Source organism: Anopheles coustani, chromosome 3, assembly GCF_943734705.1.
Source record: "Anopheles coustani chromosome 3, idAnoCousDA_361_x.2, whole genome shotgun sequence".
Taxonomy (NCBI): domain Eukaryota; kingdom Metazoa; phylum Arthropoda; class Insecta; order Diptera; family Culicidae; genus Anopheles; species Anopheles coustani.
The window spans coordinates 22,367,374-22,387,602 of NC_071288.1; the positions used below are offsets into that span (position 1 = coordinate 22,367,374).

At 47.0% G+C, this 20,229-nt stretch overlaps 3 protein-coding genes and 1 non-coding gene across 7 annotated transcripts in view; 1 reads left to right on the plus strand and 3 right to left on the minus strand.

Moving 5' to 3' along the window:
* LOC131259472 (peripheral plasma membrane protein CASK) overlaps positions 1 to 13,792 on the minus strand; it is a 221,447-nt gene extending 207,655 nt beyond the window's left edge. For both annotated transcript variants that reach the window (XM_058260972.1, XM_058260973.1), the window contains exons 1-2: positions 13,718 to 13,792; positions 8,662 to 9,154 (exon numbers count right to left, since the gene is read on the minus strand). In XM_058260972.1, the coding sequence (XP_058116955.1) occupies positions 8,662 to 8,720 (59 nt within the window). In that variant the 5' untranslated portion in view covers positions 8,721 to 9,154; positions 13,718 to 13,792. The remainder of the gene's footprint in view (positions 1 to 8,661; positions 9,155 to 13,717) is intronic.
* Positions 13,793 to 14,296: 504 nt separating this feature from the next.
* On the minus strand, positions 14,297 to 17,298 carry LOC131259473 (nuclear pore complex protein Nup107). Of its 3 annotated transcripts, none has more exons than XM_058260974.1 (2): positions 17,167 to 17,298; positions 14,297 to 17,094 (listed from the first exon to the last, which is right to left on the minus strand). In XM_058260974.1, exon 2 carries the CDS (start codon positions 17,025 to 17,027, stop codon positions 14,391 to 14,393), a length of 2,637 nt encoding a protein of 878 aa, XP_058116957.1. In that variant the 5' UTR covers positions 17,028 to 17,094; positions 17,167 to 17,298; the 3' UTR covers positions 14,297 to 14,390. The 3 variants fall into 3 exon arrangements, with proteins under 3 accessions (XP_058116957.1, XP_058116958.1, XP_058116959.1); XM_058260975.1 differs by having other exon boundaries at positions 17,159 to 17,290; XM_058260976.1 differs by having other exon boundaries at positions 14,297 to 17,082; positions 17,167 to 17,184.
* A 383-nt stretch (positions 17,299 to 17,681) lies between these two features.
* Positions 17,682 to 20,050, minus strand: LOC131272641 (uncharacterized). The gene is made up of 3 exons (XM_058274464.1): positions 19,779 to 20,050; positions 18,676 to 19,033; positions 17,682 to 18,606 (listed from the first exon to the last, which is right to left on the minus strand). Exons 1-3 carry the CDS (start codon positions 20,048 to 20,050, stop codon positions 17,734 to 17,736), a joined length of 1,503 nt encoding a protein of 500 aa, XP_058130447.1. The 3' UTR covers positions 17,682 to 17,733.
* Positions 19,157 to 19,229, plus strand: Trnak-uuu (transfer RNA lysine (anticodon UUU)). The gene has a single exon. It is a non-coding gene; the product is annotated as a tRNA-Lys (tRNA).
* Positions 20,051 to 20,229: the final 179 nt, after the last annotated feature.

The window sequence follows — 20,229 nt, forward strand, 5'->3', positions numbered from 1 at the left end:
CAAGGGATCGCGTATCAATTATTTCACAGTTTGTACCGTACGTGACCTTTCGCAGGCTCACTTTGGAAGGCAGCGCAAACATAAAGCAAGCACCGAAAATCACAAAATTTCGGTTGAGGTTTTCGGGTTCACGGAAAGCAGCGTGGGCGACGTCATGTTTCTTGTCAGTGTTGTGTGTGCGTGTTTTTTATTCCTTTGCTGTTAACCATCCGCCCCGAGTGGTTTGTTCAACGGATCAGCAAACAGAAAAAAAACATCTGCCCACGTGCCGCAGCTCCGCCCCCGGAGGCATATTTCATTAAGTGGTTCGCGAAATGTACACCCAACCCACCCACCCCGGCTGCCTACACACCAGGGGTGGCCGACGCAAAAAAGGGGGGAGTGAAACATAAAAACAAATGCACTCACCATCGACGGTTTATCGCGGTGCAAAGCACGAGCTTGCGGGAAAACGGGGGAAAAAAACAAAAACAAAGCAACACTGTCGCCAAATCGATCGAGGCCTCCGGCTATCATCTATTGGGAAATTGGGCTCCACATTACTGATGGTGGAAGGTGTAGTATTTTGGTTGGTTTGCAGAGAAAGGAGAACTGGAACGTGAGAAAAACAACTCCATAATAGAAATCCCCATAAATTCAATTTGTCACCGTCATGGGTGATATTGAACTACATCAAATACACGGCCCAGCTGAGGAGAGGGGCGGGGGAGGGAGGGAGGAGACGCCACCGACCACCACGGTTCGGTTGCCGGTTTGCTAGACCAATAAATACACACCACGCCGTGCATGTAACGCAGCAGACTTCCGCGGAGTCGCACGTCGCCATAAATCTCCGTCAGTTACGCCAGGGGTTCGCCGGGCAGGGGGTGAAACACGTCAACTGCAGGGAGACGCAAACCGGGCCCACCATCACCCACAACCACGGGGACCGTGCCGTGTTTCAACTTTTCGGAACAAATCAAATCGAAAATGCCAATCGGGCGCTGCCGAAGCGGAAATCGGAATTCCTTCCAAGACAAAGTTCATCCACGTTCCGCATCCTTCCGTTCGTGGTGGCCCCCTTCGCGCTGGGTAGCAAATCAATTCCTGGTAGCACAACGGGCTTGTTTGCCCGCAGATTGAAGTGTTTCCGGGTGTTTCTTGTTTTTTTTTTTCTTTTTTGTTCATCGTCAAATGTATACGTGGTGATTTTTTATCCATCTCCTTTCATCCTTCCTTAACGTCGCCGGAAGAGACAAGAAGTTGCGGTCGTGCAAGTTCCCGTGCACCGTTTGTACGTGCGATTCGTTCGACCCCAAATAGACAGCCGGGCCCCAAGCCCCCCACACACACACACACAGACGTGCGGTTAAAAACAAGTCACGTCTGCTGCAGCAACATGCACTCTATTAAAGACGAACTCTTCGGCCATCTTCGGAGGAGCGCAGGAGTAGCAGGAGGCACGGAAGTACACGTCAGAGATACCAATCGCATGTAGCTTTGTAAGGGGCGTGGGGGATGGAGAAAGGAGAGGGAAAGATGTTACCGCTCCGAAGGGAGAAAGGCCGGGAAATCAGGCCACATCGCGGAAGGACATCAAATCAGCCAAACAGCGATATCATCAATTGCTTTTCCATCGGCACTTTCGGCACTTTCTAACCGCTGGTAACTTTGGTTTGATACACACACTCACAAAACCACACAAACACTTGAGTACATCGCCGCTACATACATTTTATTTGCTCGTTAGTCACGTACCCAAGCGACAAACCGGGCACGGGGACACTTTGGGACACACTCCCAGGGAAAACCGCAGAGACGGTGGTGTGACCACAAACGCCCGGGTGGCAAACAACTTGTCCTGCACGATCCAGTCTATCTTCTACGCCTTACACACACACACACACCACCATCGGCGCTGCCGAACGGGAAGTGCGGGCCGAATGGAGAAAAACTTTTCCATAAATTCACCAACCCATCCATCCATCCATTCAAGCGTACCATTGATCATCGGAAGACGTTAACCGCGGCGAATCGTGCAGAGGTTCATACATAGTGGATGAACCCGAACATGCTTTGCGCACGTACCCACACATACACACAAAGGTAACAACAGCATTCCCGTGAAGCCCACCCACCTCCAGGAATGCGAGGGCAGAAATTCTCATCCGTACGGATAAGAAAAAAGCAACCCACAGCCCTCCAAGTCGGTATGTTCGTCGTTTATCTTTATTTGTCTTCCTATCGACGGTTTGAAGTATCGGCACTCCGAACTCGTTACATACACTTTTCCTTCCCCCGCCAACAAGTATCGAGTATGGGGCTTTCGAGAAACTTTTTCTTGTCGCCATCGAATGGAGGAGTCACTTCAATTTAACCACCACCAAACGTCCACCATCCTAGGTTAACTGTTGCGTAGAAAAAGAAGCTAAGCTCTAATAAAATCCAACTGCACAAATGATTGCATATTTAACGGCTTTCCGAAGAGTAAAAGTCAAGGCAGTAAGTAAAAGGTGAGATACATCGATGGTGAAATGAAAGCCACGCCGGGGGAAACTTTACCCACCGGAACGGAGCCGATGATCGATAAATTAATTCCGCTTCGCCGAATCGCACCGTCGAGAGGAATCGCAATGAGCAATGGAAGTTTTAGCGAAACTTTCATTTGCAAAATGAATACTGGGCACGCCTTACGTTGCCGAAAAGGGAAGGTTAGAACGGAGAAGTTGAAAAAGCAAAGCCGGACCGTAAAGCACGAGCGAAACCGTGTAAGAAAAACAGTAAATGAGAGGGGGGATAAAATACATAAACCAGTAAGAACCGGGGAGGAACGGTTCTGGTAAAATCTTCAATTTTCCATCAGCGAGCACACACAAACACGCACGCACAACAGCAGCTTCGACCATGGCCATTCGGAAGAACAATTCAAATGAGACGGATGGGGAAAAAAACTGAAAGGAAGATAAGCACAATACCGTGGGGAGGGGAATGAAAAAGGGAATCAAAAACACGAATGAAATTATTTGTTTCGCTACCCGCTGAGGCATTATTATTTATGAGTTTCGGCAAGTTTCGTATCAAAGTTTGGCCGAAAAATCGGTACAACCGTTGCATAAATAAGCTACCGTTCATCGGCATTCATTGTGTAACATTACCGGATTATTACCGGGTCCGGTGGCGTGATGGAACCTGCGGACGTGCGATACCGGGCGCCTCCATTGTCGTGATTCTGTTCAATTTAAAAAGAACAAGGAAAAATCTGGTTTTCATTGGAAGCTTTTAGTTAAACACTATGCAGGATTACGCGCAAAAATATATTTCTGTTCAGACGGGCGCATCCATAGTCGGGGATTTTATAGCATTACTCTAAAATAGTGAGGGGAAACAATAATTCTTTGAGGGATTCGAATATTTCACTAACTCTCATGTGTCTCGAATGAAATTTTTTGGAGGATAAATTGAGTTGACGAGGAAGTAAAAGAGAAAGCTGACTCTGTCAGGATTTTTCCCCAGGAAGTTACACGAATCGGAAGAGTAACTTTGAATGTTTGTGATTTGGAGTTTTGTATTTTAACACTTCGCCGCCGTACGGCGTGAAAAAAGCCTGATCGATTGACAGCTTATCACATCATATTGGAGTGAATACAGTCCGATAGGTATTATAAATAAAAACAATTTGTTTTTTTTTTTAACTCTCTTCGGAAAGAGGCCTTGTCCTACTTGGGAATGTCGTACCACATAAAAAAAAAAAACAAAAAAAAAACCGGAGGCATAAACGCCCTATCTTAACTGTCAAGCAAGTACGTTTATGCCACCGAGGTAAACACCACAATGCTGCCTTCTTAGTTGATGTACGATGCAGGCACGTATAAAAATTAAACGCAACATTGTTCAAAAATGCATAAGAATAACTTTAAGCATACAAAAATAATAATGTTCACTGTTCTTGGAGTTTCACAATGTATCATAAGCACAATTACTTTGTTTATTCCCTAGTTTTTGGCTTGAGACAAACCCAGATGCGTTAGAGGCAAAGTCAGCTGAGTTAGAGACAAAATGAGATGAGTTAGAGGCAACAGTCGACGAGCTATTTCGATACCATATGCTTTAGAGACAACAGTTGATGAGCTATTTCAATCATCGGTGGGTTATAGCTGAACATAGGTGGCAAACCCTGCGTTACAACGATCATAATTTCAGCGGAAGTACAGTTCTGAAAGGGCAATGAATCGGGCGTATGCAAAAGAGAAGGATCCCACAAAACATCAATGAATAACAAAAACAGTAAGTAATCCCGAGAAAAAGGCTGTACATTTTACAGTCATCCACTTATTCGTTACTGTTACAGCGAGAAACCTCTTTATTAAGCCACTTTTCATTTTTCCACTCTTAAATGATTGGAATACCACGTTTCAAATTTAATTCTCTATGCCAACTCATCGTGCATTTCGCGGGTTTTATATTACAAAACAGTTGATTCGAATTTTGCAGATTATTAGAAAGATTAACTTTTTCGCCCGTACGTGGTACACATATCGCAAATATAAACGCAATCGAATACCATTTCCCAGCATTTACCTACACTTTTGCAGCATCGCAACGAAACAAATGGTCCGTAACGCTCGTCATAAATGATTTGGGAAGCAATAAAACGGTACGCCGGACTGTGAGAAGCGTACCACCAACCACACCACGGACCATTTCGAGTGGGAAAAGTGATTACCGATATCACCTACACACGGGGCCACCACCTACGTGCGGTATTTTTAGCCACCCCACATGGCCATCAACCTGCCGGAAAAGCCCTTTCCTCGCCACCCTGCCGCTGGAGGTCTGCGACTGCGTGCGTGAAAGTATCACCGTAACCTTCGGTGCGTGTCCGAACGTACAATTAATCCACTCCGAGAGAACCCATCCCATGGTTCGGACCCCCCCCCCCCCCACCCTCCTTCGGTAGGCAATTATTGGTACGCTGGTGTGTCTTTTGCCGGAAAATATGAACCTGCTCACGCATGCGACCATTAATCATGCTTTTCACACTTAATCTCCGGGTTGGCCCGGGGACCCCGTTGTCGAGGTCGCCCTGCCGCGGGTGGGGCGTTCGGCATTTCGTCTGTCTATTGATCCCATTTTCCGGGGTGAACGAAAAAGGGTCCCCAGTGGGACCGAAAAGCGCAAAAAGACGATACCCGGTCGGGTCCGGAATTTTCTCACCCCGGTCTGGATTCATCCACTGCTTGGGATAGGTGTGCCATCCTGTTGGCCACAGTACGACGGAGGTAAGCTCCTGCCCACGCAGCGGACACTAAAAGCCTCCGCCAAACCGGCAAATGGGTGGCCGTTTCAGGCTCGTTCCATTTTTTGTAACAGGTTTCGTAAGATATAGCACTCCAACGAAGGATATGGGCAGGACGGAGAGCGTGGGAGATGAGTGCGGGTGAGACGTAATTGGAAACTTGCTTGCGTACCACACCTAATCCCTGCCAGAAGAATATCATTATCATAGACCATCCTTCGTGGGTTCGCCACCGGTTTGCCATAATAATCATTCGGCCATAATTTCAAGTGTCATTGAAAGCAACTTCCGCGCCCTAAGCTTTCCATTCATTATACTTCAGCCGTTCCGCCGTTTTCGTGGTGGCGATGAAGCGACGGGAAAAGTGTAGCAAAATCATAACCAATTGCGTGCGTCTAAGATCTTCACTTTATACTTCTCGTTTGCAAACCGCAACTGATGCCGACGAGGGAGATCTTATCGACTTCTTTTTGGGGAATGGAATCATAGTTTACCCACATAACGGGAAAGTGGGAAGTTGGCCGGTATTTTAGGTTATAGTTGGAAGCGAAAAACAAATACAAACACAAACAGCCCTGCACGGGTTGGTCTACCCCGAGAATTGTTGGCCGAGTTGGCTGGAATTTCGTGTAACATTCGCGTCCCGCTGACGTCATGGAGTGCTCGCTCGCACCATTTCACGGTAGCATTCGTGTCTCGAGCCCCGCTGCTACCCCACCCGCAGACGCCGAGAGCGTCGTCTTGGGAAACATTCGTGACGAAAGCGCAAGCGAAACTTTTCCGGCTCACTAAGCAGCGACCAGCGAGGGAACGGCACAATTCCGAAAACAACATTATAGCAGCAAGGACCTCTCTCGTGCGGTGTACACACTCTACTTCCCAGCACACATACCAAGCTCAGCCGGAATCGGAGATCAAACCCCGTCGTCGTCGTCGTTCCCTCCACGCTTGGCACAACCTTTTCTCACACAACTCTCTGGCGTGGAAACATGGAAAATTTCAACCCATAATATCCGGCGAGCGCTGAGTGGCCAGAGCGGGAGCTCCAGCATCTTCGTGGCGAACAAGCGACCACGGTGGTGATGGCCATGCGCAGGAGCACCCCGGTCCTTGTAGCCATCATCCAGCATCAACACCGCACACGTAAGCACGTACGTAACGCGCCTTTCTTTCCCGCCGGAGTTCGCGTTCTCGGTGAACGGTGGACGCAAAATCCTTCCCGGAAGAAAGGGAACTTGGAAAAGAGAGGAGTGGGGAGGGGGAGATGGGAGGGGGGAGTATAGCTTCCGGGCTCTTGATGCCCGCTCACCCATGTCGGGCCCGCGCAACCCAAACGGGCTGTAAGGTGTCCGTTGTGACGGGCGTAAGATGATGTAGCTCGCGGATCGCGTTACGCAAACCGGATGCTGTACGTCCTCCAAACCAACCAACGGGCTCGGCAGGGCAGGACGAGGGTGGACCGCGGTTGGCCGGTTGCCGGTTGAGCTGTGAGCATCCGGTGTGAAGGAGTAAACTTTAGCAATTATCATGTCTGTCACAGCGTCGGGCCCGTGGAGGGCGCGTTGAGAATGCAGTGAATACGCTTCGTGCACATCCAGCGAAATGCGAATCCCTCCCCCTCCCGCACGGATTTATCAACCCGATCCTCGTGTCCGCTAACGAAGCATTCTTTAGATGCCAGACCCCTAATTCATTGCTCGCCGTGACACATGATGAAGCCGCACGATGATGGCGCACTTCATGATGGCCCTACACAGTCCCAGGACACGCTCCGCAACAAAGGGTACCCTAGAAACCCTGTCCCGTACTTGAAAACGCAACCGAGCGCTTTGTTATACGCGTGAGCGGCACAAAAAAAAGAAAGAAGCACACCATAATTTATAATCAACAACCTTGCATCAACAAGCGGAGCGGGGCGCATACTTTCGCCTCATTGATTCAGGATGGGCAAATGAGCAACGCCGCACACATGTGGCGTCGTGGTTTCGGCTGTGGAGATCTGTTGAATCAAAACAACCCGCCGGGTAAGGCAGCTCAAAATCCGGATATTTTTTTCACACCTTTCCATTCCATTCCCCCTGGCGACACTGGCGCGTCGAGATCGGAGGAGCAAAGTTTGCGGATATATATGGGAAAAGTTGATGCCGTCCGCTGGGAAAACCGCACGGTCTGGGAGAAATAAATTTTCCACAGAAACGGCAAAATAGTTTTCTGCTGCTTGCGTCCTATTCGCTCCATTTTCCAACGTTAGGAAATGTGAAAAACACAACAACAAAAAAACACATTTATGCTAATTGCTCTTCCAGTGCCGGTTAAATGTAGTGGTGAAAGGAACAATACAGCATTGAACATGCATGCCTGGTCCCTTTGCCCGTTCGTGCAACGATTTTATTGTGTGTGGCGCGGGCTTATCTGGACAGCGCGTGCTAGCCTTAATTTGACAAATCAATAAATCAACAAGTCATCGAAGCAGAAGAGTGCGCAATAGGCCCCACACGGCATGCCCTTGGGGGCATTTTCATAATACTTTAATGGTAACAAAAAGAAACAATGCGGAAAACTAAACGTACTGTATTCATGAAGGATTTAAAATAATAAACCATTTTATAGATGCAGTAGTACTTTTTATCATTCTGCTTATAAAATAAAGTTGTTCGTTCTGAGGGAAAATAACCAATGAAACAGAAAACGAACCAAGGGAATATCTTTGAAATCAATGAAAAAGAAAACGAACCAAGGAAATTGATATAAAATGTAAGTTGATATAAAATATTCCATAGAATGAAAAAACACTAATTTTTAAATAAAATCAACAATTGCTATAAACTTTTCAAGCATTTGACTATTATCTGAGTATGAAAAAAATTATTCGTTTTCAATTAAAAATATTCCTCAAGACATTTTATTACATTGACAAAGATGTAGACAAAATATGAAAATTTAATACTATGAAAAACAAACATTGCAGTACGATATTATTAACATAATAATGTAATAATGTTTGCTTAAATCTATATTGAATATACACTCCTCTAAAATGTTTATCCCCAAAATCATTTGAATTTGATTTATTATACAATTTTTTATCGCAAGCTCCGCAAGTCTATTAGTTTTGCAGAAACAAAATACCATAGAAATCTGTGGTTATTGATTTTCTCATGTACAAAGAATCGAATAATGTTATTGAACGAAAGTACTCAAAGCACATTGAATCTCTCTGCGTCAAGCTACACAATGTGGACTAACTTTTTGCTAGAAATAACTTCTGTTTCAAGAACGTCAGCAGTCTTGCAACTTTTTCTCATTTTAACAACAAATTCTTTTTCTTGGCGCACTCATCTGAAATGGCGCACGAAATGGAATGTTTAAAATAATTCAATTCTTACCTCCCAATCACCTCGCACAGTTCGTAGACGTCATCGAACAGAATCTCGTCGTCGGCCATTGTGACAACCGTGCTCGTTCCTGTTCCGTCGGTGGTTGTCGGTTTGTTATGTTGATTTCGGGATGCTATAGCCACTCGTCACTGAAGGAAAACTGCACACACTAACCACCCAGCTGGGTGGACAATGCTAGTAACACCGACTAACAACTACTAGCTCTGGGAAATCACTCGAAGACGAGTAGGTTGTGATTATTGTACAATGATTAAAACACTTTCTTCACAGAAGAAGTTTCACGCAATCACTTTGGGTACTTTTGGTTTGTCTTCACTGCACAGCGAAGGTATGTTTTTACTATGCACACACAGTACACTGCGCCATCGGCGGATGAAAACACACTACAAGGGACTTGTTTTCCTTCCTGCGATAGTGTTTGGATCAACGCTGCAAAGAAGAGCAACCACTGTAACACTCGAACACCAGCGCCAGGGTCAGACTGAAATGAAACGTGGAAATTTCCCGATCGATACCCGCGCCGTACGGTGTGGGAAATAATGTTGACGATCGCGGCACGTCACGCATCGGAACTGTTATTATTTATTTAACGCGTTACTGCCACACCATGCAGATCTTTGTAGCCGATCGTTAGCGGGCGATCGGTCCATTTCCTCTCGCTGCTGGTTATGTTTTTTTTTTTAGTTTTTCCTATCCCCGTTAAACACCCGCACGATGCAATCGATCACTCGATCAGCCATGCGAATTATTATGGTCCGAAATATGTTTACGATCGTTCGACACCGATGTTTTCAAACACACGCACATACGTCCCGCGAGCATAGAAAAAAAGGCACGTAAAGCAGCAGAACGGTGGCAATGGTTTCACCCTTGTTTTATGGTAAACATTTTTTTCATTCACCCTCCCCCGCCCCAAAGCGCTGGCAACCAAAAACTCACTGTCACTTGCAATCGTTTTGCAATCGAGAAACGATTGCCTCGACCTAGCGCACCGTAGTAGTTGTTATCGAGTGCAAACGTAAAGTGGGTGTACGCCAACAATGGGCGCAGATGACCCCCAACGAATCCGCGTCCCGACGAGGGATGGGATTGAGCGGCTTGGATGGTTGGCTAAAAATAACGTCAGTTTTACTTACACGATGATGGTGACCGGTCAGTAAACAATGGGTGGTGTGTTTGAGATTGATTTTTATTCCATCCATCGGGACACACACACACACACTAACGACTACCCCACGGTTCATGGAAAACCCCGGCGTGTGAAACACCAAGACCCAAAACACCCGCTCTGTAACAACAATCTTTTCACTCGGCTTCCTCTTACCGGTGCAAGTGGCCATCCTTGGCCATGGGAAAACGCCAAACCGACACACAAATCGTGTGACTTTTGCCTTTCGTTCTACGGCCAGCCACCGACCAGATGCACCCGAAGGGCCAGGCAGCTAACCCTTCGGAGTTCGCTGTAGGGCAGCTGCCAGAGCGCGCGCTTCCGTGTGTCCGATGGCTTCTCTGGCTCGTGTTGTACTGTGCACGGCTCCGAAGCGGGTTCGCCGGTGAAGCCGGGTCTACAGCCTCCGTCGGAAAAGTCGGCCTCCCCTTTCGGTGGAGTCGTGTGGGTGGGATCTCGCTCTCTCTCTACGTGGCCCGATGAAGCTGTCACTCAGCGCCGCCAGCACCAACACACGGCAGACGCCACCAGGGGGGGAAAGAATTTTCTGCAATTACTTTTACATCGGAGCGACGCCAGCAAAACAACATTATTTTGCCTTTGTTGCTCCTGTCAGGACACTCAAAAATTCTCCCATCGCAACGATTCGCACGGGAAGCGAAGTCACCCAGCGGAAAATCTGGCATCCACCCAAACAGAGACCAGCAGCGCGGATTTGGTGTTGTGATATTCGATTGAAGAGGATAGAGCGAATCAATCCAAAATTGATGAGATTGCTCAAATCCTATTATGTTGTTTGGTGTAAAATTTGGATGTTATTGTACCAAAACTAACTTCTTGGTACACTTGTTCGGCAATTTATGGACAAATTATTAGAACATATTTTGTGGCGTTGTGGTTTGCTTCACAAATCCTTTTAAGGTTTGATTAACTAAAACAGCCAAATAAGTGAAACTTTAAGTGGTCGTTTAGCTCAATCCCCTGACCAGAAATATTTGAGAATGTTTCCAAGAAACTAGTACGAAAACCAAAGAATATATACATATAAAAGCAATTTTAAGTCTCTTCTCTTATAGTCGACATATTTAGCTAACTTGAAGTACTCAAGCCAAAACGAAAACAAATCCATTAAAAGCCTCTTGTGCAAAAAACACAGTTTAGGAGGAAACGCTTATGGAATGAAATATGTCGAAAAGTTTTCAAATAACACTCTAATTAAAATGCATGAACAAACGAAAACTTATCATATTTCAGAATATCAAAATGGATCATAGCATGAGAATCTTTCAAATTTAAGTAATATATCTTTTTTGAGACATGTAATTTTATTTTTTGGATGCAATCGTTCCAAGATGTTTTGAAACTGAATAAAAATGTATTTATTTGTTTATTCTAGTACTTCGAGCGTTGCCATATTGTTAGAGCAGACAAGAATAAAAATGTACTGTTCTCCAAAACTGTGTTTAACTTGATTTATGCAATCATCGTAGGAACATGTACTAAAGGTACTACCTTGAAAACAGAGCACAAGACAAAGTAGCAGGCTACCGGAACCAAACTAACAGAGCAAGGACTGTATTTGCCAACGTTTGCATTTGCAACCAACCACCACCAAAGCAACACCAACCAATCTGTCAAAAATGCTGGCTCCCCACGAAGAGGTTTACTTCCACCTGCCGTGTACCTGCCCTTTCGCATTAAAGTGTCCCTAAAAAGGATGCAATTTTCCGAACCTTTTACTCCGCAACATACAACCACACGTGCAAAACATGCGCACAAATACTACCGTAAGAAGACGATGTACCTGTACACCGTGTATCGAGGAGGTTTGTACGCGCAGCTGCCACCACGTACCAAGATCGTATCGTAGAACTATACTCTCCGGTTGACTTTCGGCACCTTGCTCCGATGTTTCAGGAACCTGTCTCGTTGCCAAATCCCTTGGCGATTTGCTAATAGCGTTAGAAGACAAACGGTATCACAAAGTTTCTTTGAGGAAGATTTTACGCTCTCCGACGATGTGTAAGTCCTCGATTGACAGACATTATTCACGACGAATGATTGGCGTGCAGGAACGGCTATCAGCAACCGATAGTAAATAGAGCATACCGCTTAACTGGAATTCCACTGTGCCGAAATTAGAAGATTCTTTTCACGACCACGTTGTGTGCTGACTTTCCCGAATGTTTCAGATTGACCGATTATTTTTCCTTTGCGCGTTGACACTTTCTTTACCGCAACATTGGACACCAACGACAGGGACATTTACGCTGACCACAACTATTTCCAACCCGACAGCCGATGACATTCTCGACGGTCCGGAACAAGGGCACGTAAACGCATGCTGCTGCTATTACATGTTTCCATTCACGGTCACACACTGCACTGCACAATTTGGCCGCCCGTCACACAGGGCAGGATGGCAGGACGATACGGTCTGTACCAGAGCTCGAATGTTCTTTCCCTTACTTTCACTCACTTTCTCTCTCGTTCTCGTACGGCGGGTGGGGCGTTTTCCTCAAATTGCTGCTGGCTTTTGCTATTTGGCACACACTGTTTCGGGGAAGCCGTTTTTCATGCGAGGCGTGCCAATGACATTTATTACTTCACTGTAAGGACTTGAGCAAAACGGAAAGGCTGAGGTCTTTACCGACGAACCATTCAAGGCTGCGTGGATGAAACCATAGTCTCTGGGTTTTGTTTTGGCACACGGATAAATGTCTTCCTCTGTGGCCACTCCCGACTGGTCCCTCCGATCCTGCGCCAACACGAAAACGCTCGCTCACACCTTTTTTTCCAATTTTTTACTATTCGTAACGGGAACGGCCGAAAGAAATTCACTGAAAATGCCTTTCCATGGAGCAAATCAAAGGTTACGTTGAAAGCTGGCAGAGATTGGAGCCGAGCAGTGGGCTTTTTCCGCAACGCGCTACTACGTTAACTGCTTAGCGCTTTGGGAAAGGAAGCACGCAACATTCACAACACACAACACACACAGCAGGACACGAGCGAAGCGCAGCAGCCAACGACCAAGATGTACCACCTAGGCAACGGCACCGTCCGATGCTAGCGACCGCGTATCCTTGCGGGGCCGTTTTTTCCGGGCAAAATCACGATAGCTACCCCAAAGGCACACGCACGCCTACATGCACGCACTTTCCTTTTACACGCTTCCTGGTAGGTGTGATTCTAGCCCTCACTCACACACGTTTGCGCACGCACGGATCACTCATTTTCCTTCAAGGGGAGGGGGGTGATGGAAAATTCACAACATAGGCACTCACAGGACCCTTTTCCCGGTGAGTGGTTCCGGAGGATTTTGATCCGCTTTAGGCAGTTGCACTTGCACGTTTGTATCGCATTGAACGGATCCGGGGACACGAACAACACCGCAGCATACCGGATCGATGACTCACGAAAGAAAACACGCGAGCCGTAACATTAACGATCGTCGTCACGACATTCCACAGCGAGGTACGAATGCAACTGTGCGCCTTCCAACCATGCTGCTCCATTTTCAACCGACCGTTCCATCGAATGGCGAATGTGCCCGTGTTTCTAACACTATCGCTCCCGCGGTCATATTGCTGCTGGGAATCTATTGGCCCGTGACCCCTCGTGACATCACTTCAAATACCGCTCGGCACGAGTCTCCATACACATACACCGGTATGTTTACGGTGGCAAACCGAACCAACCCTTCCAAGCAATCCCCTCACAACACGGCACAGCTCTAACAACCCCCTGTTATCGTTTACCCTTTTCCAGCTTTTCGAACGCTTCCCCACTTGACGCTGTGTAAACAGAAGCTTTTATCGCTCGCCACCCTTTTTTTCTGAAAGAAAGTTCTCTGCTAATATTAGCGCACCACCTTACCTAAACACAATGCCGTACGCTTTCGCGCAGAATGTAGTATCCTCCACCCGCGAAACAATAGCAACGACACACACAGCGGGGTTTCTGGGTGGGAATGTTTTCAAAAATTTCCAGGGAAAAACGAGTGCACTAGTCGAGCTGAATGTAACTACACAACTGTGCGGGCCGCGCAATGTTTACGAAATCGTAAGAATCCCAGCTGACAGCGGATAGCCACCCCGTTTTGGGGCCAGCGAAACGAGCTGTCAAAATGATAAGCCCTCGCGGATCGCGAGCCCTGCAAGAAAGCTCCCGCACCGTGTATTGTACTCTTTCTTGCAAGCCGCCTTCGAAGGGCGAATGACGTTACTTGGATTTAGCTGCGCGCTCTCTATCTCTCTCGCACTTGCATAGGTTGCTTTGTTGATGCTGTTGTTTTAACGTTATCGAATGTACTTTCGAATCAAATTGTTAAATCGTATAAATACAGTAAAACTATTAAAATATAAGCTTGATAGTAAATTGACGCCTTAACCGTAGAAAAATTGTGTACTTGAGACTTTTATAGAGAAAGTTGGATTAATAAACACATTCGTGGTATAATGTTTCAACATTTACTTTATTAATACGAAGAAAAGATTGTAAATGCAACACACCTCGGTGGCCACTGTAAAAACTTTAAAGTACCCCGTTTCTACTTCTTGGCTGCTTCCCCAACGAACGGGTCCTTCCGGTCGTTCATGAGCGTAAGAGACGATTCGGCAAGCTTCGCCAGCACTTCCGCCAGCTTGTGTTTGGAAAAGACGCTATACAGCTTACGCGACTCCGAGCTAAGCACGCTGGCGAGAAGCATACACTCGTCGTGATGGTTGGTGAGTGTGTGCAACTGATGCAGCAGCAGTACCACTTCCGGAATGCACAGCTTCCGCAGATTCTCCATCTGTACCGCTCGGTTTCGCCATGCATCACTTTCTTCGTCGTCATCATCGTCGTTCTCGCCCGGTCGTTCCATGTTCGTGTCCGGATCAACCAACCAGCCCGTCTCGGGGAACAGCAGCACGTTGTAGAGTAGATCGCGTGCCCGCTTGGTCGCATCCGCTACTCGATGCTCCCAGTTGTCAAGCTCCTTCTTATACGCCTGCTCCCGGTGCTCGGAGGTAACACGCTCGGTAAAGTTCGTGACCGAGACGGACGGTGGTGGTTTTGGTTTTCCGTTGAAAAACAGTTGCGACCAACCGTTGTAGCCATCGATCGCACCGAGGTACGTCTGGTGGCAGAGATATTCGCGAATGCTTACCTCCTCCTTGCACGGTATGTCGACCTTCGAGCCGTAGATGGTGAATATTTGCTCGATCGTATCGGCCGGCACGAGGGCAAACGTTTTCTGAGCTGCCTCGATACAACGACGACCAAGGAAGTAGCGAATGAGGGCATTCGCCTGCCAAAGAAGCTGTCCCCGTTGCTCCGGGTAGAATGTGAGCCACTCGAGTGAGGAAATTTTCTCCCGATCCAGGTCGGTCAGTTCGCCCTGGGCTGGAGCCGGTGCATTGCTGTCCTCCTCGGCGGCACGATACTTTTCCACCGTATGCACCGTAATGTTTGGTACATCCAGCCCAAAGTTGTACGCTTCTACGAGGGCTCTTTTCCTTGCGCTGGTCGGTGTGCGGATTGTCATGAGAAAGTTGGAGTACAACATAAGCTGCATCACGGGCGGCAGGGTGGCAGTGTAAAAGGCGACCAAATGTGGTTCCCCAAGTTGTATCAGATGCTCCACGTATCGCTTGATAATCCGATCACCGATGTCCTGCTGAAACGGTTTACCGATCTGACGTACACACATCACGAAATGTGACAGAAAACGAAGCATCTGCTGGGACAGTACCAGCTCGCCTTCATCGGAATCGCTCAGCCAACCGTCAACGATGCGCATCAGTCCCGGAATGTCGTCCAGAATCATGTACTTTTGAATCACCTTGTCCACGTCCTTCGCTGCAAGACTTATGCATGCATTCTTGTGCGCTTCCAGCTCGCCAAAGATTTGCTCCAGCGACATCTTTCCGTTCCAGTACTGCTCCGGCATCGGTAGGTAGCTCTTGATGCAATGTGATCGGATTTCGCTCTCCACCCGAATATCAATCTGTGCCTTCAAGTACGCCCACAGCATATCGTTCCACGTGCAATTGGACAGAATCTCCACCATCGAATCCAAATGGCCACAGAGCGCCCCAATCGAAGCCTTTATGTACGGGTTGAGCAGGCGCGATTCCGCCATCTTCCAGGCAAACTTTTTCCACAAATCGCGCCTCGGATTGCCTTCGATCGGGTTGCGTTCGAGTTTGGGATTTTCGTTGCCATAGTTTGAATCGTGATGCAACCGCCATCCTTCTAGGACGGCCGCCATCCATGACTGTCCGCATTGATCGCACTTATTTTGCGCTTCCTCTAGCCGCCCGGAACGGATTTCGAGAAAGATGTGCTTCGCCAACCGTACCTGATCTTCTGCGTCAAGATCGTGGAGGGGACGATTCTCGCGAAGCGGTGCATCCGGATCGAGACTTTTTACCAGCTCTCGCGTACTACCGAAAGCCGTTTCACCAACTTCCAGCAGCTGGTGGAGTGTGTTTTCCCAGGCCACCGAGTGGTTCGTGAACGTTCCCGCAAGCGATTGATTTTGCCGCAGCACCATCTTCTCCAGCCAATCCACTATCATCTGATACTCGCGCAAGTTTTCATTCCCAGCGTAAAGATGTTCTATGATCGCTCGTTCACTGTTCACCAGCGGCAAGTCTTCCATGTCACAGTCCGTCTTTTGCGTGACCAATCGATCGCGGTACAAAGAAGCCATCAGCTTCCACGTTTCCCTTTCGGCGTTCAACCACATTTCGTCCTCGTGCAAGTGCCGCTCGCGACCGGTCATCTGCAGCTTCCGAGCGGCAAGTTCTATACGCACAAGTGCTTCGTTCAGCGTCTCAATCAGCTCATCGATCGTTTCGAACACATTCGATTCGCTGTTGTGCCGCTGAAGAATCTCCAGGAACTCCTCGCAAAGACCCTTCGTAACTTCCTTTATATTCGTGAAACCATGTGTAGTCGTGCTCGCTCCGATGATACTCATTTCACTGTCCTGCTCCGCACCTCCTCCCAGCCGATATGCACTAACATCCTGTAGCAAATCGAGCGTCCCGCTTAGCGTCGGTTCGTCGAACGAAGTTGCGAACTGCTGTTGTTGCTGTTGCAGGCCCCGGAAAGATTCTTTCGAACGAAGCAATCCACGATGGGACTTCACCGCGCTTTCGTCCAGCAGCTGCAACGATAGCTCCAGTTGATTCATTGTTGCAAACTATCTAACTTGTTTTCTGGGTTCTTCAGGCTCGAAGCGGTATACACTGCACCATAACCTAGAAAATTTGCAAAACAAAAATAGTCAGCGTTTATTCCTGCACACACGCCAATCAACCATACACTTTTACCGTCGACTGATGAAGATATTCAACTGAATCGATTAAACAGCAGAAATCAAGTAAAACCGACTGAATTTAAAGAAAATAGACAATATTTGTTGCGCTATGTGTTTCGGATCGTCTTGCGCTTTTTTGCGGCTTTCAAGGTTTGTACATACCGAGGTAGGCAGTGACTGATTGAGTGTATCTTGTGCAAATTTGACAATTGATGTCAATCAAAATTTATTTAAAAACTGGGATAAATATCTCGGCCTGAAAACAAAACGACCAGTAACTTGAAAATCAGTGAATTTGGAAAAAATAAAGGCTGAGATACGATACACTGTGACTATGCAACAATACACCACTCAAATAACTTTAATTGTGTGTTTACTTTACACTATTTTACTTTGTTTTTTATATCCAACGTTATTGAAAAATGCAGCATCCTTCACAAGTCATTACTGTAATAAGAAAACCGAATCTTCTTAATTATTTACAACGGGCAATAAAATCAAACGTAGAGTATTTTATTGATTCTGTTGTCGGTAGTATTTCAGTAATATTTTAAGTTAAACTTCTCTGGTCAACGAAAATTCAATTCAATCGTCTTGAAGCTCTCAGCTTTCCCGCATTTACCGGAGGAATGGGTTTCCCAAACGTCCAGTTAAGCCACGGAATCAACCGGGCGTAATGTTTCTTTATCTGCGATCGGCGGTTATGACGTGGTTGTTCCGTTTTGGGTGGCATACGACGTCGGTTCCAGGCGGCGTAGCGGTTGGCCACCGAAATTTCCGACACTTCGTCGTACTGTAATCGTTCCGTTAAATTATACCTCTGTAACCGCTCGAAAACCCGTTGTTGGGCCGAATCGTACAGTACGGAACTTGCATTTAGGATCTCCCGTAGCTGATCCATTGGCCAGTCGGTGCCCTCGATACGAATGTTGTTCGAATCGGATTCATTTCCTGCACTCGGATTGTCCACCATGGTTGAATTAAATGCGAGCGTTAGTTCCTCCAGCTTAACATCGTTGTTCTGTGGAGCCAGACCGACCTGATGATGGTGACGATCAGTGTCATTCGAATGGAGCACAATGTATTGATGAAGTTCGTGCAATTGTGTGGAATTATTTTCCCCGGTCTCATTGTCCGGCTTCGATTGTGATTGAACGTGAATATGTGGCACTGGGAGTATTATACGCAAGGGTAACGATAACTCAGGCCCTGTTACAGTTAGATTCGCGAAAGGATCAAAATCATCTTTGGTGGTGCTGGTGCGATCTCTATTTGGATCGTTCTCATCATCCTCTTCCTCGCTGTGCGATCCTTCGCCTTCATTTTCATCCTCGCTAGGTGTAGTATACTCATCCGAGGTTTCTTCGTACGGTTTAGCCCAACTGGTGATCGATGCTAGTTTTCCATGGCCCTTCTCATCATCCAATACCGTCGAGTTGAGAAAGTTTTCGAGCTAAAAATTTGAAAAAAAAAGAAACAATAAATAAATCTAATTTAAACCTTTTTCTATTCCAAGGCGTACCTCACATTTCCCACACGGACGATCGTAGAACGTTGATAAGACGGCCGCCTTTACGTATGCATACTGCAGCAGACTCCAGGGTGGCTGAATGATGTACGAAACGCGTAAGCAACGATCGATGACGTAAACCTGAAACTCCCGCAAGCCGAACAGCGCGAAGGTTCGATTCTCGGTCAAATGGTTGGGATAGACGGTGAAGTTATGCCCGCCTGCTAGCGTCTGGACGGAGCGAAAGAAGTCCGTAAAATTGTACTCCACCAGCTCGTACGGTACGCGATGCAGGGAAGCGCTCAGCAAAAACCGAACTCCATTCCGGTACGGTTCCTGGCTGCGGAACATCCGGTACAGATTGTGGTATCTGCGGGTGAAAGCAAAACAGCACATTGAGAGAGTATAGCTTTCGACCATCATCGATCATTTAAATCACGGCCGACAGCTGGAATCCTGACGCGCAACGGTCCAGGCGCATCCTTTCCCGTGAGCCCGGATAGCTCAGTCGGTAGAGCGTTGGACTTTTAATCCAACGGTCTGGGGTTCAAGTCCCCATTCGGGCGGAGAGGAAAATACATTTTTGCAAATGTTTTTAATAATAGAAAAGGATATTAACATCTTGCTCAGCTGTTCTCAAACATAAAACAATGCTATTTATGTCATTGAATATGTTGAAGCTGTTGGGCAGTTTTAATTCTTGCGGTCGACGAATGATAATTCAACAAGAACTTAAAGGTAGAATGGGCACTGGGTCTACTCAGCAATTTGAATTTTTATTTGAGAAAACAAAGAATAACTTTGAAAACCCGACGAAATCTTGGTGATCATGACTCGATCGATGGTTGCACTATGCAGTTTACATTTCCACTAATAATAACTTTTCCTCTTGAATCATATTTTAATTCGCTGTCGATTATAAATTTATCTTAATTGAACGTGATTTTGGTTTGATTTGCTCTTAGCTTCACATCATTGATGGGGCAAAAAATGTGTTGATTGATCGTGTGACGACTTCACTAAACAACATTCTCGATGGGCAGACACAGCACAGTTAACACCTTCTTCAGTAAACTTCACACACTGCTCAAACCACTTCCATCCTCCCAACTCACAGGTTAATCTGCTCGCGATAGTCGATCTTGTTGTAGTGAATCGGATCCCGATCCGCAAAAACGCGCGGCGTTTGCACCGGTTTCGGTGGGGCCACATTAAAAAGCACCGTGACTTTTCCGTGAAAGTCGTCCGCCGCATCGCCGAACGCCTGCTCCACGGTCGCCCTATCGAGCGTGCTGCACGTTTCCAGCTCCTCACTGATCAGCATTTCCTGTGCGGCCGCAAGCACCAGCGATATGCACCACCAACACCACCAACGCAACCGGAGCATCTTTAACGGCATGTTTATTTTACCGGCACCGGTGCCGTACGAGAAACGAACGGTTAATTGCAGCTACAGCATTTCCCTTCGACCGAATCGCGGAAAACGGACACCGTGCGGGGGGTTCAGCTGTCGGTGTGGGCGGTGGTCAAAACTCGGCGTACGATGGCGGTCCGATCGATCGAGCG